At 42.0% G+C, this 26315-nt stretch overlaps 1 protein-coding gene across 2 annotated transcripts in view; it reads right to left on the bottom strand.

Moving 5' to 3' along the window:
- Positions 1–317: 317 nt before the first annotated feature.
- The window catches only part of KBTBD3 (kelch repeat and BTB domain containing 3), a 34522-nt gene continuing 8524 nt past the window's right edge, over positions 318–26315 (bottom strand). For both annotated transcript variants that reach the window (XM_090029948.1, XM_090029955.1), the window contains exons 2-3: positions 12915–13162; positions 318–9670 (exon numbers count right to left, since the gene is read on the bottom strand). In XM_090029948.1, the coding sequence (XP_089886074.1) occupies positions 8050–9670; positions 12915–13138 (1845 nt within the window). In that variant the 5' untranslated portion in view covers positions 13139–13162 and the 3' untranslated portion in view covers positions 318–8049. The remainder of the gene's footprint in view (positions 9671–12914; positions 13163–26315) is intronic.

Here is a 26315-nt window from a genome sequence, read left to right as displayed (position 1 = left end):
AGGTGACTTCATAAGCAGTAAACGTTCATTAGTTTAACCACACCAGCTTAAAATTTACTCTTTGTTTAAATTAGTGCATCACTTTGTGTAGACCTGGCCTACAGCTTGATCTTGACTGGAATAAAGAAATCATGTTACATTCTTAAAACACACACACACACATACACACACACACACACACCCATGTTACATTCTTAAAATACACACACACAAACACACACACAATCCCTATTGCTAATATGGTTAATTTAGCTAACTATACTGGAGGTTCTCTATATTCTGAGATTTACCATGAAAGAATTCATACAATACAGATAAAATGTTCACATTTTATTTCACAAAATGAACATTTCAGCAAAATGCATATCATTGGTAATATTTTTTCTGCATATCAGTGGGGCCCAAAGAGCACCAACAGTATATAAAACTATGGCATATTAATGTTACTGATCTATACTCCTTATCAGATATTGGGAATAATGCAGTGTGAGAAAAATGTTCAAATAGAAACTGTACCAAATTTTCACCTGCTGTAACTCCACTGATTTTAATAAAAATAAATCATGAAGCTCTCAAGATAGCCAAAATTGAAAGCACCTTTGAATGATTTAGGCTACACATCTTTCCTGTGCCAGTCTCCATTTCTGTATAATGCAACAGTATTTATCAGAGCAATTTGTAAAAGTTTCCTCATAGAGTCACACCAGGCATTAATCTGAGTCACTAAAGCAACCCCATCTTGGGCGTGTCCACACACTTATTCTGCAGTTGATTAATTAGCTGAACAATAAACCTCACACATCTACATGCCCCTATTAGGCCAGAGCAAATTAATTAACTCTACAGCAGAATTGTTCTTCTAAATACAAGTACTATCCTGCTGTGGAGTTTTTTCATTCTGCAACACTGCACATGGAGACGCTGCCTGGACTGACTGGGGCATGAAGGTGCTTCAGTGCAGAGGTTGCCTTCCAGCCAGCCCCTCTGCAGCACGCTGAGCCAGGGGACTGGCAGGCTGACCCCTGGAGCCTCCTGCTCTGACCGGGCTCAATGACACACTAATTGCATGTGTAGACGCACCTCTTGCAAACACAACTAACCTTTAACCTGCTGTTAATTCAGGGGTGGGCATTTATTTTGGGTGGAGGGCCGCTTATTGAGTTTTGGCAAGCCATCAAGGGCAACATGACAGACAGCCAGGGGCAGTTAAATATTAATTTTCTAAATATTTTAGGGGCCCTACAGGCTGTTAAGAATGGCCTGGCGGGCTGCAACTGGCCCATGGGCTGCATTTTGCCCATCCCTGCTTAACTGGTTACTAACATTTATATATAAGCAAAAAATAAATACATGATTAAATAAATACAAACCAAAATACGCTAAGTCTGCAAACATAATGGCTGAATATAAAATATTTTAATATTGACATTTGTGATAACTACCAAAACTTAAAATTGGTTATATGTTACCAAAAAGCCTTAACATTGTGGTAGCAGTCTTTCAATTTTAAGATAAGCCAATAAAATAATAACTGGGTATTAAAGAAATCACTTACATGACATCACTTTAATGTATATTATAGTCATCATGCTGCAATTTTTTATTTTTTTACATAGTATATGTGAATATTAAACACTTCTTGTTTTGGTAACGTTATACAAGTGCGAAAAGACATTTACATGCAAGTAATTTTTTAAATAAATATCATAGAATACAGCAAAAAGATGTATAATACTTAAATTTACATTTTTTGGACTTTTAAAAAAGAATAATGTGCTTTAGTTTAGAAATCTCAATGTAAATAATTAAAACAAATGCTTTACATTAATTTGTAACTGTTGTAATTGTTTAACAGTTTTGTAAAGCTCTGTAATAGATTTATTTACTAATTATGATTTAATCCTGCAACTAGAACTCATGGAAATAATCCTTACTCATTTCAACAGTTATGTTTATTTCACTGAGATTACTTGCATGATTAAGGATTATTCATAAAAGGAGATGAAAAAGGGTAGGACCTTAACTATATTATGATGCCTGTTTTTTAATGTAACATGCCTAAATTTGGGTCCAGTTCTGTTCTCTCTGAATGCAGACTTGTGCCAATTAATTTTTTCTGCACAACAGAATTGCATAGCAATAAAAAAATTATGTCATTGTATATGAACTTCTTTGGAGGCAACAGAAATTACCAAGTACTTTAACTAATATAACTGTATTATCTCTTGATCACTATAGCAGTCCTTACTCAAAAACTTTTGAAATTCATGAAAGACTTGCCAGAGTCAGTTCCTGTATTGTTGTCAGCACCACACTCAGGGTTGTGTGAATTGTCAGACTTATTAGTATCTGCAGCCAGAATTTGTAATATCCATGACTATAATTGTGATGGGTATGGAACTGGATCATATATATTTTATCAGTGCATCCAACGGTTATGCTGAGGCATGCTTATTATTCCATTTGGGTATTTTTAATCTATGGTCATAGTTTCATAGTTTCTAGGGTCGGAAGGGACCTGAGCAGATCATCTAGTCCGACCCCCTGCCATGGCAGGAAAGAATACTGGGGTCAAATGACCTCAGCAAGATGTTCATCTAACCATTTTAGCTACCACCTAAGGTCACATGCTTTCTGTATCAGAGAAAAAATAAAAGACACTTATTGAATAGGCATAACATTAATTAAAGTGTTTAACTAAAGTGCTGTCCTGAAATGGGGGGCAAAATTTTCTTGTGGTGTAAACTAAATAAATTCAGGTAGATAAATCAAGCAGAGAAACTGATCATCCATTTTTAAATTAGTAAAACTCCATATAATTGCCATATGTCTTTTAATGTATATTTTAGGTATTATTTCCCCTCTTGAATTGAAAATGTAATGAAAGAAATCACTCAATTTCATTCGAAATCTTAGGTAAGCCTTATTGTTTACAAATGTTTCCTTGGATTTAAAGACATTTCTAAGTCATTTTCTAGGAATGAAAAATGTAGCACAGCTTTAAGAAAGCATGCAAGAAACACATTTATTTTTATATGAAGGGTAATTTTTCATTATTAATATTTGAGGAATTACGAGATATAAATTATGGTGAGATTTACCTCTCAAGTGTCAGGAAAAAAAAGAACCATTCAGTGTTTAAAAGTAGACATCCAAGTTATGTGAGTATGCTGTACAGAGTAGTCTTTATGACTCTTTTATCTCACTCAAAGCTCACTGTGTAGATTGGTAAGTTGTCCATAATGGTCCCAATTAAAAAAAAATATGGATCTATTTCTCTCTGTGTGTCTTGTGTAGTCATGCACACCTCTTATACTGAGAATCGCACATTTCTCTTCTTTTTCTTATTTTACATCAATTCTACACTTACATTATATGTAATGTAGGCAAACACCACAAGAGCACATCCAGACAAGTGTGCACATGTGGTATGAGGTGCTGCAGACATGTTTGCAGTGCTGCAAACTGCAAACGTTGTACGTGCAGGCATTCACTGTGCTGTGTGGATTTTTTTTAACGGTGGGAGATCCCAGTGTCAAAAAAGTGGGCTGGCATGTGTGATGGCAGCCTGTATCACCCGAAACTGGAGCTTGGCCAGAGAGAGCCATGCTTCAAGTGCCAGCCAGGCTCTGCGTGCTGGATCACCACCACTAGAGTTCTGAGAAGTCCCAAGAACGACAGGTAAGGCTAATGGGGCCAGCCCAGGTGCTGGCCCTAGCCTTTCCTACCCCACCCAGGGCAACTTGTTGTGCGCCAGAGTGCATGTGCACGAGAATTCCCAAGGGACAAGTAGCAGGGGCACAACTATGTGCCCCTGCTATTTGTCATTGGGAAAATACACATGCATCCTCATCTGGATGTGCCCCAAAAGGGCAAAACAATAGAGAATCAGTTCCTATATTTGTGATGAAATGTAACACTTAAGTTGTGACAACGCATGATCAATATAGACTCCATACAAGCCTGGGCATGTGAGTTCAAGAGTCCTGGTTAAAGATGAAAATAAATTATTCTACTATATGATTATCTATATTTTTCTTGCGAGTTCAATTGGATACAATTAGTATTCTTCACTTTTCCTCATTTGTGCTATATAGTTGTTTTAAACTAACAAAAAGTTAGTGTGTTCTAACAATGAGGTACTTGCATTTCAGTGGGAGGACTGTAAAGTACTTTCTGATCAAGCGTAGTTTTTAAAAAATTTGGAGATCATCTGAGAAAGGAGCAATAAAAGGGCAAATATTATCTGGAGTCTTAAACCTATAACAAAATATATGATTTTGAAAAATTGTATCTATACCTTAATACAAACTAGAATTTTTCATTTGAAAAAACAGTTCTTCATATTTACATAATTTTCAGTTATACTTTTATGAAAATTTTCATGGTAAATCTTGACTAGCCTCATAAGATTAGTTGATGCCAATATGCAAAGACAGTCATGGAACTTGGACCTTGTATAGTATCTGAAAAGGAAATACAATACAAAAAGGAAGTGAACTTCAGACATTAATATTGTGCTTGATTTGGGGGAAAATGGACCCAGAGAGGTGACATGAACTGTTCTGTGTGTTTTTTTAAGATTATCCAGATTGTCTTTTATAGAAAACTCATAGAAGTAGGGTTGGAAGGGACCTTGTAGATCATCAAGTCCAACCCCCTGCCCTGGGCAGGAGATAAAACTGGGCTCAAATGACCCCAGCCAGGTAGACGTCAAGCCTCCTCTTAAAGACCCCCACGGTAGGAGCCAGCACCACTTCCCCTGGAAGTTGGTTCCAGATCCTAGCCGCCCTAACTGTGAAGTAGTGCCTCTGGATGTCTAGTCTAAACCTACTCTCTAACAACTTGTGGCCGTTATTCCTTGTTACCCGAGGGAGGGGGAAGGGCGCTCGGGGGAACAAGGTCTGTCCCAAACCCTGCTGGTCCCCACTAGTGAGTTTACAGATGGCCACCAGGTCCCCCTCTCAGCCTGCTCTTGTGAAGGCTGAACAGGTTAAGGTCCCGTAGCCTCTCTTCATAGGGTCTGCCCTGCTGTCCCCGGATTATGTGGGTGGCCCTCCTCTGGACCCTCCCAATGCTGTCCTCATCCCTCCTGAAGTGCAGCGCCCAGAACTGGATGCAGTACTCCAACTGCAGCCTGACCAGTGTCACATAGAGGGGGAGGATCACCTCTTTGGCCCTGCTTGAGATGCATCTGTGGATGCATGACAAGGTACAGTTAGCCCTACTGACCGTGACCTCGCAGTGTCAGTCCATGTTCATCTTGGAGTCAATAATGACTCCAAGATCCCTTTCTGCCTTCGTGCTCTTGAGAAGGGAGTTTCCCAGCTTATAAGTGTGCTGCTGGTTCCTACTGCCCAAGTGCAGCACTCTGCACTTGTCTGTATTGAAACCCATCCTATTTTCGTTAGCCCACCCCTGTAACCTGTCCAGGTACTGCTGTAATCTGTCCTTCCCTACTAGCATGCCCACCTCACCCCAAATCTTGGTATCATCAGCAAATTTAAACAGGCTGCTTTTCACCCCATTGTCCAAGTCACTAATAAAGAAATTGAACGGTGCGGGCCCAAGGACTGAGCCCTGGGGGACTCCACTGCCCATTTCCCTCCAAGCTGAAAAAGACCCGTCTACTACTACCATCTGAGTACAACCCTTCAACCAATTTGCAATCCATCTGACTGTGTAGGCATCAATGCCACAGTCACTTAGTTTTTTTAATGAGAATGGGGTGGGAGACAGTGTCAAAGGCCTTGCTGAAGTCCAGAAAGACTACATCCACTGCAACACCTGCATCCAATGTTTTTGTGACCTGACTGTAGAAGGCAATCAGGTTGGTCTGACAGGACCTGCCCCTAATGAAACCTTGCTGGTTGCCCTTGAGCATCATCCCTGCTGCTGACCCATCACAGGTGTGCTTCTTGATCATCTTCTCGAAGAGTTTCCCCAGGATTGAAGTAAGGCTAATGGGCCTATAGTGGTCCGGGTCCTCCCTCTTCCCTTTTTTAAAGATGGGGACCACGTTGGCTTTCTTCCAATCATCTGGCACCTGGCCAGAGCACCACAAGTGCTCGTAAAGCTGTGGCAGGGGCCCAGCAATAACCCCTGCCAATTCCCTCAACACCCTGGGGTGGAGAGCATCTGGACCTGCTGATCTGAACACATCCACCCCTCCAGAAGCTCTCTAACCTTGTCCTCCCCAACCTTAGCCTAATGATGCTTCTCCTGAGTCTGTCTGGACTCTTGGTTGGGGAGTCCTGGTCCCTGCACAAGAAAATGGAGGCAAAGAATTTGTTAAAGAGGTCTGCTTTCTCCTCTGGTGCAACCACCAGATTGCCAAGCATATCCTGCAGGGGCCCCACAGTACCCAGTGCCCTCTTCATTCTCCCTATAAATTTAAAAAAGGACTTTTTATTATCTTTGATCCTTGACGCTAGCCCTAGCTCCATATCTGCCTTAGCTTTTCTAACAGCCCTCCTACAGAACCGAACGGTGGAGGTATACTCCTCTTTGGTGATAGCCCTTCCCTTCCACCAGATGTACACCTTTTTGGCAATCAGACATTCACGAATGCCCTTGGTGAGCCAGGAGAGCTTTTGGGCACTCTTGCCCCCCTTGCTTCTTGTTAGGATTGTCACCCCTTGGGCTCTGAGTATTGTCTCCTTAAGGAATGACCATTCATCTTGGGCACTGAGTTTGCCTACTCTTGAGGACCCCAGCACCTCTCCCAGTAATCTCAACTCACTGAAGTTGGCCCTCTGAAAGTCTAGGGCTACTGCCTTGCTGCAGGCCCCTGTGCACAGCAAGAAAATTATCTATAACATCTCTGGAATTTTATTTATTTGTTCAATTTACATAGACATAGTATATGCTCTAAACAAATGTGTAGTGTTTTTCCTAGGTAACATGAGTTTACTATTTCAATATATTGTCACTACAGCATACATTACACATAAAAGAAAGTTCAGATCCCAGTACATGCCTGAAGCAGCTGGATGGGGCACTGGAAGATGCATATGCTTAACCAGCACTTTTTTCCTCCATCAAAGACAACTCTACTTTGGAAGTAGAGTGCTAAATTTGCCAAATGAAATGTTTTGCTGAAACATTACCATTATTATATTAGCCGACCATAGCATTTTCTCAAGCAATATATTTAGAGTAGGAATTATCATGTGATATGTACATCCAAAATGGATTGTTGGGTACAAGGTGAAAGTGCATATTTTGAATGGTTTTAGTTTAGTTAAAATTTTATTTATAATTTAAAAAAATGCAGTGACTTGACTTCAGAAACATGTCTATTTTAATTTATACAGATGGAGGATTTGTTTATTTCTGTTCTCTACTTAGCATTTTATATACAATGTTATATGGACTCTTCCAATTTAGTTCACTGAAGCAGTTTTATTACAAACTTGTGCCTCCCAGTTCACCTTAACAGTGGCTTAGTAAGTAGCATTCTATGCTTGATAGATGGAAGACTTAGGTTAGACTTTCTCTTTTGGCCTACCTGTGGCTGGTAGCACTGCTGAGATAACTATCTGTAGAGCTGCAAGAAGTTACTGTGTGAGCCACATACAATACAGCAATCCTTGTAGAAAAGTGTCAGTCTCAAGACATTACCTTACCACAAGGCCAGAATTAAAACAGCAAGTATGGCTACTACCAAGGCACAAGAAGCGAGTGAAACAGGCCACAAGGAAGAGATAAAAAAAATCAAACTGTAGAAATGACTACTGTCTTCAGGTTAATTATTCAGACTGAATGCTTTGTGAAGATCAAGGCTTCTTTGGTATTTACCCTTGCTAAAGTCAGTGCAGCAAGTGAAAATTGAGACAATGCTGTGTCTAGACTCCCTCTACCAGGATTAAAAAAATCTTAATTCATCCCATTAAGATGTTTAGTTATGAACAACAAAATATACATATACACAAGCCTACTGAATACATTTTAAACAGAAGGGTTTAAAATAAATAAAACTTACAGGATTTTTTTAAACAGCTTTTAAACAGTTAAAACTTAAGTATGCTATTTTGACCTTGTGAACCTTTAAAATCCTTCAGAGCACTCTGCCAAAAGAGAGAACCACGGGTCCCTGCATTTGTTAAACTGAATTACCTGACAGTAAAACTCAGTTAAGGCTCTTGGCATTGGTGAGACTTCCTCCCACTCAGACCTGTTACTGTGATAGACTTGCACTTCATCTGTAATTTCATCTGGAGCATAGTCACCACCTAGTATGTAAATTTTGTCTTCTATTCCAACTGCTCCTGCGTTAAAGCCAGCACATTCAAAAGATCCTTCCCCTTTCCAAACACAAGTTTCTGGGCAAAAACTGTAAACCTTGTAGGTGGAAAGGTCACATATGTACAATGTGCTGTTCACGGGAACAGCTTTGATTAACGTTGCATGAAAGAACTGTCCAAACTCTGCTACAAGCTCAGACCACTGATCTGTCATAGCATTATACTTAAAGAAACAATCAAGGGATGGATTAAAGGCATCAGTAATTTCTACTTCAGAGCCAAGGACATAAATTATATTTTGACATGCACTTGCTTCTGGATAGTATATGCCTCTTGGTAACTGGCTTACAGATTTCCATTCTTTGGAGAGAGGATTATAAGACTCTACATCCAAAAGACTTCTTGTGTCTTGTGCTCCTTGGGTTTTTCCACCGATTACAAACAACTGATTTAGGGTCATGACAGATGTGTGCATTGTCCTTGTTTTTTTCATAGGTGACACCAAAGAGAATTCATTTTTGACTGGACAGTAACACCAGGTCTGGTCAGTAGCATCATGAAATGGCTCAGCAATATGAAGTCTAATAGTCTTACAGCAGTTCCCTTTGCACCCACCAGTTATAAATATCTTTTCTCCATAACTACATAAACTTGAGCCTGGCAGGTCAATCATGTGTGTATGTGGCAGCTCTTTCCATTTATCAGTTTTGATATTATAGCAAAATGTATGCCTGATTTCTCCATTTTCTTCCGTTTTGTGAACAAATATATATTTTTCTGTTGTTGAAGGACGAGCATCTGGAAACAGTCCACTGGAATTTTGCACACTTTTAATTGCATCATTCATTATTACTAAGCAATTAGCAGTCTTAAACAAATGTTCTTCAGAGTGCAAAAAGTCCTGCAGGGTCTTTTCAGATAAATGATGTAATCTTACTTTTTTAATCAACTGAGGCAGATGCTTCTGTCTTGTTTCTAAGTTATGTTTGGTCCACTGAAGGACAGCTTTCAGCACAGTTTCTTCCTCAGGGACATTTAGTTCATCTGCTTCAAGACATTTTTGTAATATCTCAAAATTCATCTCCAAGAAATCAGCTGATCTGAGCAAAAAGGAAAAATGATGCAGTGCAAATTCTAGTGTATGATCAAACAAATGAACAGACCCATAACTTTCTGACAAGGAAAGCAATTGTAAACAATTGACAAGATCAACAGTTTTTACTAGAAAGTCACTGCAAGCTTTGGAAAGGAGTGAAATTTGAAGAAATGACGACAACTGGAAGAGCATTTCCACATTATCATTTGTTATCTCTGTTTTTCCCGTATAGGCATAATCAAGAAAAGCCTTCACTGCCTTAGGTGACAAATTACTTATAGTAACGCTCCCATCATCTCTTTCTTTCATGTTAACTTCAAACATGGCTCTGCAAATAAAATATAGAAGATACACGCAAAGATTAGATAACACATCTAAAATCATCTTGCAAAGATGGGGAAGACAAGAAAACATGATACTGAAAAGGAGAAGGAAAAATCAACACAGTTCAATAAAATATTACAGCAGATGGGCTGACTAGGGCTAAAATATGAAGCACTATGAAGGTAAGGAAAAGAAATCTAATCTGGTGAAGAAAGAAGAGCCAATGGAAAAACAGATGAAGTTAGATGGTTGAAGTGATAGGGAAGGAAAATGATTTTGGCAACAATGTTTTCAATGGATTTGGGGGACAGAAAATAGACTGGAGCTTTCAAGGCCAGAGAGAAGGAGGCTCTAATGGTACATGAGATGGTACGAATTGGTAGGGTGGAGAGAGAGGAAAGGTTTGTTTTTTTTAATACTCTGTTGAAAGAAGAAGTATTTAAATTTGTGTTCTGGGTTAAAAGAAGACGGCTGAGACAAAAATACTTTTCAGGTTAAAAGCCTGACAACTAGGTGGATGATGGTGAAAAGGTACGGACAGGATGTCAGAAAAAACAGATAGGAACATGGGACTTGGTGAAGAGAAACAGAAAGTCATGGGAACAGATAATAATATTAACTAATAGAATGCAGTGGGAGACAGGGAGGGAACATAGGATGGAGCATTACAGGACCCATCCTTACCTGTCATTCTATGATGCATTGTTCCAAATGATTTAATTTTAAAATGTCACCGCCAGAGAGTAGGGTCTACAGCACTGATGTGTTCAGGCTAAAGCATTTCCAAACTAATTCCTTCATTTCCAGGGTACATTGCCACAGTGTATTTAGGAAACTCATGTTGAGTTTCTAGCACAAAAGTAGCCTGTCTTTTTCATGCAGGTTCTTGGTTTCTTGCTGCCTAGTTTATAAAGCAGTAGGGTCTGTCTGACACACTCAGATCCTTAACTTTCTGCTAGGCTCCTGGATTTTTCCTACAAACAATATGCAGGGAGGATTTTGTTTAATCAGAACTTTCCTGAGTTCCAGGTTACTCAGACCATCTGCATATGCCCAGAGTCATATTACAATGAGCCTGTAACTGCTGCGCTGAATCCTCCATCAACAGAAATTTACTGCAATTAAGAGATTACATCTTGAGTGAAAGCAGCGAGGGTCGCAGCACTCTGTGGCACAGCAACAAAATGAACATTAAATTGTAACTAATATCTCCTTCACACTTCTTGTATGTACTTTGCATTCCATTGTGGTATGTTCTTTAATATAGGGGACCAAGTTCAGCTGTATGAGAAAGTGCAAATCTATTGGATTACATCTTTTTATGCCACAATTGATTGTAGGTCATCGTGTTCTAAAATATTTAATAACATAGATATTCTGTGAAATATACCGTGATATGTTTTGCTTATACCTAGACTACTTGATATGTAATAATACCTCAATAATCCATATTAGCTAATGTAGGGAGCCTAAGAAAAGTGAGGTAGGAAGTAGCTGAAGGAATGAATGAGAAGAAATATTTCTTCTTATACTGTTTCTCTTTTCTTCAGCAATAGTTCTTGAGAAAGTGCTGCCTTTGTGCACAATTCAGAATTCTTCAGGAAAAGAGGAATAAGTTGGTGATGGACTTCCAGCTGCTGAAGGAAAAAATGACCCACATCTTTCAGCTCCTCATCCTATCCTCTCAGTAGGTAGGCAGTGGAAGTGTTTACATATGCATTATTACACAGTAACTTAAGTTATTGCGCAGTAATGATGGCAACTTACGCTGACTCGGGAGTAAATTTGCTACCCGCATGATGCAAATAGCAAATTTACTCCTGAATAGCTACTGTGCAGTAACCCTGCTTGTGCGAATTGACTTGAGAGTAACTTTATTCCCAGGTTGGTGCACACACAGTGTTACTGCACTGTAATGGCTACATCTGTAGACGCTGGTTTAAAAACCACATAACTGTGCAGTAATTTACTGCGCAGTAAATGCACACAGACACACCTGGTGAGTACGTTACTTGCTTCCTGTTACTCTTGATTGTCAAGGAGGGACGGGGTAGTTTTCATAGGAACTGCTGCAGAAACAGGTGGGAAGCAGAATTATGGAGGTAACTTTTGTAAAGAACTTCTGCTCCCTGTAGTGTTGCCAGCCAGTTCCTCTTCACTCAGAGGGATTTGGCATAAGAACTGCGTTTTCAGTGAAAGCATCAGGAGAAGCAGCTGGTAGGAAGAACAAGTAGCAAAAGTCTCAATATGTACTCAGTGAGCATCTCAGGGCTTCAGTTCATGGCAGGGGCTGGGCTAGGCAATGTTATGTTACTCCGTTTTTACCTTCTTGATAATATTACCTCATTTTCAGTAGTTTTAATTCCTCAGCAAAGAAAAACATGTTTTGTGCTTCAGTGAACAGTATACCTGGAAATATACTTTCAGTGTAGATTTGCAAATTTGTGCCTTACTAGAGCAAAGATTAACAAGATTCTTTGGTAATGAAGATTAGTCATGTTGTAATAGAAAAGACTATATCCTTTATATGGATGAGCAAAAATCATTCATTAACCTTTATAAATCCTGGTACCATAAGGAAAGTTGACCAACCCATTTACTGTCTGGGTGCTGAATTTGACATTTGGACAAATTTGTAAAAAATAAGAAAAAAATAAAAATCAACCTTAGATTTTAAGTTACATTTAAACCAAACATCTCCCTTCTTAACGCATCAGAAAAACTGTAAAATGTATTATGAAGTTTATTGTATAATGTTGTGGACTAATTTACTATAATATAAAATATATTCATGATCTGCCTGTTGCCATTCTACAATAACAATGTCTGAGATGTGAGTATTAGGACCTCCAAACCCATATTCCATTTTGTGGACATTTATGTGGATACAGAATACACATAAGCCTGGCCTTTCCACTATGCTTAATAAGTAGTTAGGATAGTATATTTACTTGTTAAATTGTAGGCTGATGTGCACTTCAGATTCACAGCTATTCTACTTTTTCTAATATGCATGTCTAAATTTAGGCCCAGATTAGGAGCCTAATGAAAGTATACATAATTTACATATATGGTTATAATACATACGTATTACATGCATAATTTAACAATCTTTAATATAATGCTCAAAACTAAGAATAAATACAAGTCATGCTGATCTATTTTATAAATATATATGGTTATACTTTCCCTACCAAGAACATAAAAAATATCCATTCCCTTCAAAATCATACTACAAGCAACTTTACCTGAAAAAGTCACTGCATGCTGCCAGCACGCAACGATGACAAGGAATAATTTCATCTTTTACAAGTATTTTAAAGTCAAAAAAAATATTTTGTTCTCTGAACCTTTGCAGTACTTTTAAAATTTGTATCCCATGACCTTCAGCCACTAAGGAGTTTGTTTTCTTTTCAGGAACAGAAATTCCATTGCAAGTTGATCTGTTAATGGTATCCCATTGATTGTCCATGTTTTCATCAAACTATTCGTAGAACTGAAATGGAGAAATAAGTCACTGATTGTATAATGCTATTTCAAATTTTAATACATAAATAATGCTGTCAAATTTGTTCATTATGTGAGGTTTTTCAGTGTGGTTAATTTGACCCTATTAATTTTAGCCTGTGAAATACAGATACATATAGATCAATAAAATACAGTAAACACAGCTATGATTCTTATATGATTTTTCATTAGTACAGCAAAAGTTCTGTTATCCAGCACCCATAGGGAATGAGGAGTGCCAGATAACTAAATTTGCTGGTTACCTGGTTGGGCCACCGCCCCTCCCACAGCATCCAGTGCGCCAGGCTTTCACCCTAGGCTTTCACTCCCTGGCATCAGTGTGTTGGGGGACAGGGAGAGGGGCCCTGCACAGGTGTCATTGTGCCGGGGGACAGGGAGGGAGGCCGTGCGCAGTCTGTTTTGGCCCGGGCTGTCGCAAAGTGGGATTTGGCAAAACTGGAAGTGGGACTTCCGGTTTCATTTTTGCCACGTCAGCCATCATGCCAGTTAATAAAGTGCTGGATAACACGGCTTTTACTGTATTTAGTTTAAAAGACTGTACTGTCTCTTTACTATGGCATACGTGGGGAGACAGTGCATGAACTAGACTGTCCATCTTTACACTCACATAGATGGCTACATTTGCTACGTTTGTCCTTGGTAACTGCAAGGGAGATGAGCAGCTATAATGGAACCATTAGTCTGCTTTTGCTTATTTAGAAGAATGGAGTAGGCACAATGTTGAACTCCCATTGCCAGGAGCTAGGACAGATCAGGCAGTAGGAAAAAAGTTACTTCCTGATCATGAAGAAAAAGAAAAGGAATTTTAACTTTTCATCGACTGCCATTATTAAAATAAAATACACACACGCTATATCTTATAGGCCTTGTAGCAGGCCAGTAGGGGGTGCTCTTCCACTGAGCCACCCACCTCACTGCGCCTGACCACCTACCAAGCTCTGAGTGCCTCCCTGGGGGCACCTCATGTCTGGCCAAGCCCCTTCCTGGAGCACACCCACAAGCCCAGGGGTAGCGCTGCCACCACTTACAAGTCTCAGTCTGTTAGTGGCTCTGTGCTTCGTGAGGTACACAGGTTTTATGGATCTGAAAGGGGTACTCGACTCACTACAAGAACTTGAGGTGCTTCCCTTAGTCTGAAGCACAAACAGTCAGCCAGACTAAGGCGACCCCCAGGCATAATCTAGACACTCTCCCAATAAGTCTCCCACACTGAGTATAGAGGAGAACTTTATTAACTAGAAGGAGTAGGTTTGGAATAGGGTACAGGGTAGAGCAGTATAGAGAAATACCTAAGAGCAAAAGGGGTGGCTGGGGAGCCTTTGATCATGCATCTGAGTTACTGGAAGCTATATATCTACGTGGATTAATTTAATAGATTTCATAGACATTAGGGGCTGGAAGGGACCTCATGAGATTGCGTCTAGCCCACTGCCATAGGCAGGAAGTCAGCTGGGATCAAGTGACCCCAGCAAGAAATAAATCCAGCTGCTTTTTAAGAAGTCCAGAGTAGGTGCTTGCATCACTTCTGAGGGGAGTTTGTTCCAGACCCTGGACACATGCACTGTAAAGAACTTTTTTCTTATGTCTAGTCTAAATCGGCCATCCTGGAGTTTATGGCTGTTAGACCTTGTTATCTCTTGGGGAGGTCTGGTGAACAGGTGTTCTCCCAGGTCCTGATGTACCCCTCTTATGAAGTTGTAGGCTGCTACCAGGTCCCCCCTGAGCCTTCTCTTCTCCAGACTGAAGAGTCCCAAGTCCCTCAGCCTCTCCTCATACGGCCTTCCTTCCAGGCCTTGGATCATATGAGTGGCTCTCCTCTGGACTCTCTCAATCTTCTCCACATCTCCTGAAGTAGGGGGTGTGAACAACCAGAGGATACCATGAGCACAGGTCCAGCTAGAATAACACCTCTACACTACAGCGGGAGCTCCCAGTCCACTCCAGATCTGCTTTACCACCTCATCCAGCGAGGAGGATTGGTGGGAATCAGCGGCTGCGTCAATATCTGGGGCCGAGCAGGGAACTGGGGAGGAGAGGCGAGTAAGCATGAAAGACGACAGGCAGGTAGGACGGTTGCCATACCCAGCCCAAGACAGAAGTCCCTGGGAATGGGGCAAAAGACTGATCTGGGTCTTGTAGGCTCGGAGGAGTCCTCATTAAAAGGAAAAGAAGAGTGAGAGAGCGAGAGAGAGAGAGAGAGAAAAGGGACACTCTCTCGGCTTGTTTTTGTGTGCTGATTAACCATCGCGGGCAGCCAATTAAGCCGTGCACAGTGGCAATTAGAGGGGGAAGGAAAAAAACCAAAAAACCATTTGCCTGTGGCACCGACATTCAAGCACCTGGGAGAAGGCAAGCAAAGCAGAAGGGGTTGTCTTGACCCTGACAACTGGGAAGGGGACTCGGCATGGTCAATACATTTTCTTTTTTGTTTGGCTTTTTTGTTCCGTCTTTTGCTGGCACAGAACTCAGCAGCGTGAACCAGCAGTCAGTCGTTGTTGGAGCGGGGAAGCCATCACCCCTCCCTTTTCATTTACATCCTCAAAACATCAAAGTCATGGCAGGAGAGAATAGAGAAAGAGAGAGAGAGCCACCCCAAGCAGACTGACAGAGGGTCACGACATGCGGGAGAGGACCAGTGAATGCCAATCAGGTGCAAAGGCATGCCCCCCGTATCCAGTGACTGCTTGACAAGCTGCTGCATTGGCTGGGAATATCAGTGACGGCTGAGAGGAAACCAAAAGAATGGAAGTTCCTGTGGTGGCGGTGACAGCTGGTGTGGATCCTGTCCAGCAGATGCTACACTTGGTGGGACAAGTCCTCCAGCAACAGCAGCAGCAATTGGCACAATAGTTGGTTTTGAAGTAAAGCTAGATCGAGCAACAAGCTTGGCACCAGAGTGATGCGGTCAAATTGAGAATACCAAAAGATGTTGATACATGGTATTCCTGGAAAGTTTCAAGCTGGCCGCCTTGGTGGCCAAGCTGAAGAAGTCCCGATGAGCTGGGCAGTTGCGGGTCTTGTTAATAGTGAAGGCCCAAGTAGCCTATCGATCCATGATGGGACTACGAGAAAGTCAAGAAGGAAATCTTATACCAAAGATTTGCAAAAAAAATGTGGCCTGGGTAAGGCAGAAACTAAGTATCTGGGTTTTATGGTAAGGACTTAGTTAGGTTTTATGCTTCAGCACTAGTGAGGCCACATCTGGAGTACTATGTCCAGTTTTGGGTCCCTCACTACAGTGGGGGTTACAGTGGACAATCTGGAAAGAATCCAGTGGAGAGCAATGAAAATAGCTACAGAGCTTGGGCACATGACATATGAGGAGAGGCTGAGGAAACTGGTTTTATTTAGTCTGGAGAAGAGAAGACTGAGGAGGGGATTTAATAGCAGCCTTCAACTACCTGAAGGGTGGTTTCAGAGAAGATGGAGCTAGACTGTTCTCAGTGGTGGCAGATGACAGAACAAGGGGCAACGGTCTCAAGTTGCAGCAAAGGAAGTTCAGGTTAGAACTTAGGAAAAACTGTGTCACTAGGAGGGTAGTAAAGCACTGGAACAGGTTACCCAGAGAGGTTGTGGACTCTCCATCCTTGGCAGTTTTTAAGGCCCAGTTAGACAAAGCCTTGATTGGGATAATCTAGTTAGGGATGGCCCTGCTCTTAGCAGGCGATTGGACTAGATCAGTGTTTGTCACCCATTTTTGTACCAGGACCCATTTGTAAACATCAACAGCCTGTCCCGACACAGTGCACTGCACTCCCGAGCCACTGCCTCCTGCTCCCCAGTGTGTGGGGCAGGGGGTGGTTGTGTGTGGCAGGGGGGGTGTCAGGGATATGGGGTGGCCTCAAGCAGCCCCTTGCAGGTTTCCCATGTTTTTTCCTTTAAAAGGAGAATCCATTTTTAAAAATGTGTCATATATTCTTGCAACCCATTTTGAGTCACAACCCACATGTTGAGAAACACTGGACTAAATGACCTCCTGAGGTCCCTTTGAACCCTACTTTTGTATGATTCTTTTATTCTATAGGCTTGATTCTGACAAACTTTACTGAGAGAGGTAATTCTAGCTTTTACAAAAGTAAGCCAGAATTATACTTCTTAATTGTGCTAGCACATCTTAATTGTGCTGAGGACTGAAGGAAGTCCCCAGAAGTTTGCATAATTTAAAATGCTAAGTTTTAGGCGAGGAATAATAGTATACTGCTTAGCTAGGAGATACACAGGCATTTCAGTCTGAATACAAGGTCAGAAAATGCAGGGATGCACGTTTTCGTAATTTCCTCCTATTTATATTCTCACGGACATCCTGTCTCACTTTTAGCTTCTTTCATTCCTTGAAGTCTCAGAAAAGCAGAGACTCCCTATGCCTGCAGAAGGGTGATTTCACCTGAAAGCTTGCAAAGAAATTTTTCCAATGACTCAGTTGGCGTAATGAAAAGATATCACAACTACCTAATAAACCTTGCTTGCCTATGTCCTTAGACCAACATGACTACAACCAAAAACCCAGCAAGGAATGAACCTGTCATACTGCAAGCACTTCACCGCCTGGTCATCCCTGGCTGGGACATGCAGGGTGCAGTCACTGCAAAGCCGGGCCAGAACTGGGATAAAGGTCTCCCTGGTCAGGGACTGTGCCTAGGCACAGCTTGCACAGGTACAGGCAGAGGAAAGGCTGGTAGTACCAAGGGTTTTCCAGCTATCCTGTTGATTTTCCTGCTAGCTTCTTCTTCCTCTTCTGCAGCTATATCCTGGAAAAAAATCCCTCTTTCTCCTTCACCTGCTTCGATTCAGCAACTTTACAGAGAAAGAAAATGGCTGGGAAAACTCTCCACTCAAACTCCCCCATTTGCTAGCCCTGTGTCACTGTGATTGGTTGTTGTTTCTCCTATTACATCCATACATAATCTAAATTTCTAAAGCAGACCCTCAGCTACTGTTTTCTTTCCACAAAATATAGGATCTAATGCGGAGTACCATTTGAACCAGCAATAAAGAACACAGAGAAGAAAGGAGCTCTAAAATAACTTAAATTAGTCCCTCATTACCAGAAACAACCACATCATGTAATTCCTTTCATAAACTAATCCAATTTCATCTTAAAAATGGTTATTTTTATTTCTACCACCGCTTCAACTGGAAGGCTGCTCCATAACTTCACTGTTCAGTGGTCAAAAATGGAACTTTTGGATTCTGAACTACTGAATTTCATCCTCTCTCTGTTACTCCAATCTTCAAATCACTCAATTCTTTCTGTAGCAAATGATACCTCCTAAAAACTTTGAGCTACCAACACATTTCATCAGTATTTTCTTACTAATTTTTGCCAGGGCCTTTAATGAAAATATTAAATAATATTAGTCACATGATTGATCCTTGAGGAACTCCACTAACAATCTCCCTCCAATTCAATATTTGTCTTTCAACAATATCCACTGTCAGCTGCTCTGTGGCCAATTCCTTAATTAACTAACAATTCTTCCACAGATTCCCATTTTATACAACTTGATTAGTAATCTCACAAGCATAAGGGAAGGGAATATATGCTCAAACCAGCAGAATCATATTTGAAAAAAGGTAAAACAAATTGATTATCTGCATTTAACTATGTCCAATAAGCAAATTGGAAGGAAAATGGAATTCATATATGGTCTTAGAGACAATGAATAATCAATCATTTAAACTTCAAAAGGATTCCTTTCTGATATGAAACTTCCAGTTAGGGTGAAAAAATAAATTCCCGTGCAATTCATGCCAAAGTTTATTTCTCCCAGGCAAAGCGTTTACACATGCACTCATGACCACAGCATGTTAAACTAGGGCACATATGGGCACATGTGTAGACAGTAGCACTTTGAATCAAAAAGCCTGAGCCTGAGCCTCAAGAAAGGGAGGAGAGTGGATCTGGCTAACTACAGGCCCATCAGCCTGACTTCTATCCTGAGGAAGATCTTAGAAAAGTTTATTAAGTAGGCCATCCTTGATGGACTGGCCCAGGCTAACATCCTAAGGGATAGCCAGCATGGGTTTGTTGCGGGTAGGTCTTGTTTGACCAATCTCATTTCCTTCTATGACCAGGTGACCTATCACCTGGACAAGGGAGAAGAGATTGATGTCATATATCTTGACTTCAAAAAAGCCTTTGATCTGGTATCCCACGATCACCTCTTGGCCAAACTGCCCAGTTGTGGCCTTGGCTCCACCACAATCCGCTGGCTGGGAAACTGGCTTCGTGGTCGGACCCAAAGGGTTGTAATTGATGGCAGTCACTCATCGTGGTGCCCTGTGACCAGTGGGGTCCCTCAAGGCTCTGTCCTGGGACCCATACTGTTCAACATCTTCATTAATGATGTGGACATTGGAGTCGGAAGCGGACTGGCCAAGTTCGCCGATGACACCAAACTTTGGGGCAAAGCATCCACGCCAGAAGATAGGCGGGTGATCCAGGCTGACCTGGACAAGCTCAGCAAATGGGCGGACGAGAACCTGATGGTGTTTAACACCGAAAAATGAAAGGTTCTCCACCTTGGGAGGAAAAACCTGCAGCATCCTTATAGGCTTGGCAGTGCTACGTTGGATAGTGCTACAGAAGAAAGAGACTTGGGGGTCATCATTGACCACAAGATGAACATGAGCTTGCAATGCGATGCTGTGGCTAGTAAAGCGACCAAAACGCTGGCTTGCATCCATAGATGCTTCTCAAGCAAATCCCGGGACGTCATTCTCCCCTTGTACTCGGCCTTGGTGAGGCCGCAGCTGGAGTACTGCGTCCAGTTTTGGGCTCCACAATTCAAAAAGGATGTGGAGAAGCTTGAGAGAGTCCAGAGGAGAGCCACGCACATGATCAGAGGTCAGGAAAACAGATCTTACGATGATAGGCTGAGAGACATGGGACTCTTTAGCCTGGAAAAGCGTAGGCTCAGGGGTGATCTGATGGCCACCTATAAGTTTATCAGGGGTGACCACCAGGATCTGGGGGAACGTTTGTTCACCAGAGCGCCCCAAGGGATGACTAGGTCGAACGGTCACAAACTCCTGCAAGACCGTTTCAGGCTGGACATAAGGAAGAATTTCACTACTGTCCGAGCCCCCAAGGTCTGGAACAGTCTGCCAGCGGAGGTGGTTCAAGCACCTACATTGAACACCTTCAAGAGTAAATTGGATGCTTATCTTGCTGGAATCCTATGACCCCAGCTGACTTCCTGCCCTTTGGGCAGGGGGCTGGACTCGATGATCTCCCGAGGTCCCTTCCAGCCCTAATGTCTATGAAATCTATAAATTGATTCAGTCTTTGCAGGTTAGTCTAAGCTGTGTAGATTGCACTGATTGGCAAGTGAATAGACATTCACATTTGATTCCAGAAATGCAGCCACCTGCTTGCAGTGGCTCAGGCTAGAAGTGGGGGGGGGGGGGGGGGGGGGGTTTGACGGCACTAGAGTGAGTCCTGGGCTGGAGGGAAGCTGAAATGAGGGTGGGGGGGCAGGCCCAACTATAATTGCAGAGCCAGGCTCGTGATTAGCCCCAGCTTCCCCCACACATGGCCCTCTGTGCCTGCAGCCAGGTTACATCCCCACTTCACCCTGCAGCCAGATCCACCTTGGTGTTCGGCACTGCTTGCCACTCCTCCGAAGGAGTTGGCCCAGGTTCTGCATGGTGGGCTCTGCCTGATGGGATCTTTGGCATGGGACGGAGCCAGCACCGTGTTAGTGTGCACACTGCTCCTCCCTTCCCCTCAGGCTACCAGCATCTGGCTACACTCCCTCCTGCTCCCTGCTCCTGGAGTAGCACGGGGGAAGCTTGTTTATGTGCATGGGGGAAACTGGTTTATATGCACTGAACTTATGTTCTGTTATAGGTTTAAACCAGTTTCTGATCAGGTAAGCTGGTTTATGTGTAACTTCTCTCCCTAGTCTTTACTGCAGAGCTAATTAGTCAACTCAACAGGAAAGCATACATGTAGATGCACCCAGTGAATTGGGAACTCTGTGAAAAACTTTTTTTAAGGTTTCAAAATTTCATTAAGTCACTCAAATTTTTTCATTTTACAAATGGAACAAATAAAAAAGGACTCAAATTATTTCTATGTACTTTTTTCTATATGAAGAATAAATACAAGGGAGATGCCTTGTTGGACCTAGTGCTGGCCACAGGTTACGACCTGGGCTGCAGATGTTTGACCACCTGGGCAACAGTGATCATCACCTGCTGGAATTCACCATCCAGTGAAGGTGCAAGGTGGCAAAGCCCTACAGCAAGAAAGCAGCCCTAGATTTCAGGAGGGCGGACTTCAATGAGCTAAGGAGAATAGTCGGGAAAGCACTGAGGTCCCGGAGGGGAGGGGAGCCAAAAAGGGAGGCATAGACCCAATGGAAGGGAGGGGCCATCACGAGGGAGGATTATACTGAAGCTGCTCAGGGCTGCAGGGGGGCAGTCAAGAAGGTCAAGGTGAAGATGGAACTGGGACTAGCTTCCTGGATGAAGGACAACAAGAAGTCCTTTTTTAAATACATAGGGGGCAAAAAGAAGGCTCCAGATAATGTGGGGCCCTGGGAGAACACGCTAGGAAATTTGGTCATCACACCAGATGACAAAGCCAACATATTTAATAATTTCTTTGCCTCCATTTTGCTAAGCAGGGACTGGAACAGTCACCCCCCTTCTGGGACCCTAGATCCCAGGAGAGGCGCACCTAGGCCAAGGGTTAGTGAGGAACTAGTTAGGGAACTTCTGGAAGGACTGGATGTATTCAAATCAGCTGGTCCGGACGATCTCTGAGGGAATTGGCTGAGGTCATTGTGGGATCCCTGGCACGACTTTACGAGCACTTGTAGTGTTCTGGTGTGGTGCCAGAGGACTGGAAGAGGGCCAATCTGGTTCCCATCTTCAAAAAGGGGAGGACGGGGGACCCAGGAAACTATAGGCCAGTTAGTCTTACCTTGATCCTGGGTAAGCTTTTTGAGAGAATTATTCTGGCGCATATCCACGAGGGGCTAGCAGGGGAGATTAGGCTTAGAGGCAACCAACACAGGTTCATTAGTGGCAGGTCCTGTCAGAACAACCTGGTGGCCTATGACCAGATCACCAAATCCTTAGATGCAGGGATAGCAGTGGACAGTCTTCCTGGACTTTCGGAAGGCCTTCGATACTGTATCTCACCCTGTTCTCATTAAGAAACTGGGGGACTGTGGTGTTGACACCCACACAGTCAATTGGGTCGCCAACTGGCTGGAGGGCCGCACCCAGAGAGTGGTGATGAATGGGTCATTTTTGACTTAGATGGATGTGGGCAGTGGGGTTCCACAGGGCTCGGTCTTCGGGCCTACACTGTTCAACATCTTCATCAGTGACTTGGTCAAGGGGGTAAAAAGCACCCTGTTCAAATGTGCTGATGACACTAAGATGTGGGGGCATGTGGGCACGCTAGAAGGGAGGAATAGGCTGCAATCGGACCTAGATAGGTTACAGGGGTGGGCGGATGAGAACAGGATGGGATTCAACATTGAGAAGTGCAAAATGATGCACCTGGGGAGGAACAACTGGCACCATACCTACAGGTTGGGGAACTCCCTTCTTGCCGGTACAGAGATGAAAAAGGATCTTGGAGTCATCACTGACTCCAAGATGAACATGCGCTGGCAGTGTGGGGATGCAGTCAGGAAGGCCAACCATACCTTGTCATGCATCCACAGGTGCATCTCAAGCAGGTCCAAGGAGGTGATTCTCCCCCTCTGTGTGACACTGGTCAGGCTGCAGCTGGAGTACTGTGTCCAGTTCTGGGCGCCGCACTTCAAGAGGGATGTGGACAACATGGAGAGGGTCCAGAGGAGGGCCACTCGCATGATCAGGGGGCAGCTGGGCAAGGCCTATGAGGAGAGGTTATGGGACCTGAACCTGTTCACCTCCACAAGAGAAGGCTGAAGGGGGATCTAGTGGCCTGTTACAAACTAGTCAGAGGGGACAAGCAGGCACTGGGGAAGCCCCTGTTCCCCCTAGCACTACCAGGACTGACCAGGAATAACGGTCACAAGCTGGCAGAGGGTAGATTTAGGCTAGATATCAGGAGGCACTACTTCACGGTCAGGGCAGCTAGGATCTGGAACCAACTTCCAAGAGAAGTAGTGCTGGCTCCTACCCTGGGGGGTCTTTAAGAGGAGGCTAAATGTACATCTTGCTGGGGTCGTTTGACCCCAGTACTCTTTCCTGCCATGGCAGGGGGTTGGACACGATGATCTGCTCAGGTCCCTTCTGACCCTAGAAACTACGAAACTATAAATACCTTTTTGAAAGTGAATTTTATTTCCTGGATATTTGTAGAATTCTAGATTTATGGTAACAGCAGTTAAGTGTTGAAAGTCAGACAACATCTTAGCCTTACATGGGAGTCAAAAGAAAGGTAAATGATATGGAAGACAAACTATATCTAATAGATAACTATGACAGTATATCAAAGTGACAATTCATCCAATTTGTATTCTGGGAAGAGCATTATGGCCCATTTTAGGAAACCTACTACAACAAAACAAACAAACAGAACTTCAGCATGAACTTCTTGAGATAGAAATAGTTTCATGCTATATTTATACAACTCCTAGTATAATGAAACACTATCTTAGTTTAGTTGTTTAGGCACTCCGGTAATACATATATGAATAATCTGACTTCTGACTTCCCTGGCTACAGTCTTCAAAGGTTGCAATTTTCAGCTGTTCTATTAGAACAATATTACCAAACAAGTCTTATGGTCTGGAACCAGCACATGGAAGATAACAAAATTTGGTATTTAAAGTGGAAAATTCTCAATGGACATGTCTACACAAGATGTTTACTGAGGAGCAGACTAATTAGTTCTGCAGTAAACATCTTGGTGTCTACATATGCAGCCCTATCAGGGTGCAGGAAACTAATAAAATCTGCAGCAGGGTAGCACTTGTGAATACAAGTATTATCCTGCTACAGTTTTTTATCCCCAGCACCACACATATAGACACTGATGTGGCTGGCTGGGGTGTGGGGACTGCTTACTAACTAGCCCTGTACTGAAGCACCCTTGTGTCCTAGCCAGCCCTTCCACAGCATGTCGATCCAGGAGGGGAACAGCCCTGTGCTGTCAGGCTGATCCCCATACACCCCCTGCTGATTGGGGTTGCATTAAAACATATGTGTAGATACACCCAACGTGAAGAAAAAAAGAAACTAAAGTGCATAGTGCCATCTCCTTTCTAAACTTATGTAAGAAACAAATCATCCTCAGGGCGCTGAACATCTGCAACTTGTTGCTAACATAATGGAATTAAATAAAAGCATTTCTTCTAAGTAGTATTTAACTAGGCGTGAAGTTGCTTGTCAAGTCTGAGGAAGGGCAGTTTTTGCCCTTTGCTAAAATCTCTCCCAACTATAAGTTGGTCTAATAAGAGATATTACCTCACAAATTCTGCTTCTCATCCTGAACCATCCCAGCTTTAACACGACTTTAGAAATGCCTGTTTATACTAAATAAAGGAATCAACTTTCCATTAACTCAGAGTATAAAACACCCTGGAATGTAATCTCTCTTCAGTCCTTGGTGGGAGAAATTGCTTTACTTAATGGTTTGTAGTAATTGTCTGTCCGACACAAGTGGATACTTTAGGAAAAACATTTCCCCCACAGACAGACACTTGCCTGTTTCAGTCATCTGGTGGACTCTTCCTACTAGATATCATTTTTTTAACAGATACGAATGGATATCCTAGGATATATTTTCTCAAGAGGAAAGTATTGTGACCATAGAAAATAAAGAATGGTAGAGAATTTGAGAATTGCATATATTTGTGATAGATTTTAATTTTATTTTCTGCTTTTCTTTCCACTTTAATACCAGGTATCACTGTAAAGCATACAGTTTATTTTAAAATGTTTATAACCTTAATAATTTTAGCTGCCTTTGCTGCTTCTAAACTGAATTTTATAGAATACTATATAATCTGGCAAGTTATATCATGGAAGCCCATGTTAAAATCTAACATTAAGAATAAAGGAAATCCCTATAATTCTAAAGGACATTTACCTAAACAAAAATGTTCAGATTTTTTTTTTTGGTATCTCAGGATGTTTTCCCATATTCCAATAGGTACTTAAGTGAATGGAATGTTGACAACTTGCTCCAAATTTCTAGATACAGAAATTCATGCACATTAACAATTTAGACCCTCATCCCACAAAGCTTTAGTCATACAAAATAAGAATTATTTAAATGCAGGATTGGAACCTCAGCCCCAGGCCTGTACATACTTATGCACATGAATAGCCCCAATGAGTGCACTGAGACAACTCGTGTGTGTAAACTTCAGCGTGTCTGTAAAAGTTCATGGGCTTGGCACCTGAAGGGTCTCATCCAAAGTAAATGGGAGTTGTTTCAAACTATTTGCATTGGTCTAATAAAATATATCAGATTTACCCAAAGAACTCTGTCTGCCCATATATGTCCTTAGATCAACATAGCTACAACCAACACACCTGTTCTATTCATCCAAAACTCACTGAAATTAAATGATTAGCCTGTAAATTCTTTCAGGCAAGAGATACTATTTCACTATGCTTCTTGTATGACCTATCATCCTTTTGTACATTGGAAAGTAATAAAAATATATAGAAGACCTGTCTCATACAACCATTTTTATTTAGGTATTCATAACTAGCTTCTAAATTAATGTTCAGGAAGTGGAATACAAGTGGTACAACTGACCTCTGGGTGGTTTTGAACTTTGTATTTAAAATATAACAGTAGATCATATCAAAATTGGCATTGAAATTCTCAACTTATTCTATTAGGGGACCTTACTCTTTAGAATACTTAATTACCCATCAGTTATGATCAAGAAATAGTAAGTAACATCTACATTCTAAGAGGCCCCCAAGGCTCTGTTTGTTACAAAGTTTTGTCAGCAGGAGTTAACTCAAAAACAGCCAACACTATTGAGCCACCACAGCATGTACATACCACCAGGCTTTTCTCTGATAGAGCCCCCCCGCCATAATGTTCCATTTAAACAAAGTAACCCCAAATTCACATTTCTCCATGATTACAATGAAACACCACTAATATATATTATTATTATATTTTTATACACATTTATATATATCTA

This window comes from Crocodylus siamensis, chromosome 1 (assembly GCF_052110815.1).
Source record: "Crocodylus siamensis isolate JL-2025a chromosome 1, ASM5211081v1, whole genome shotgun sequence".
NCBI classification, from domain to species: domain Eukaryota; kingdom Metazoa; phylum Chordata; order Crocodylia; family Crocodylidae; genus Crocodylus; species Crocodylus siamensis.
The sequence above is the reverse complement of the archived record's forward strand: the minus strand, read 5'-3'. Positions and strand labels throughout refer to the sequence as shown.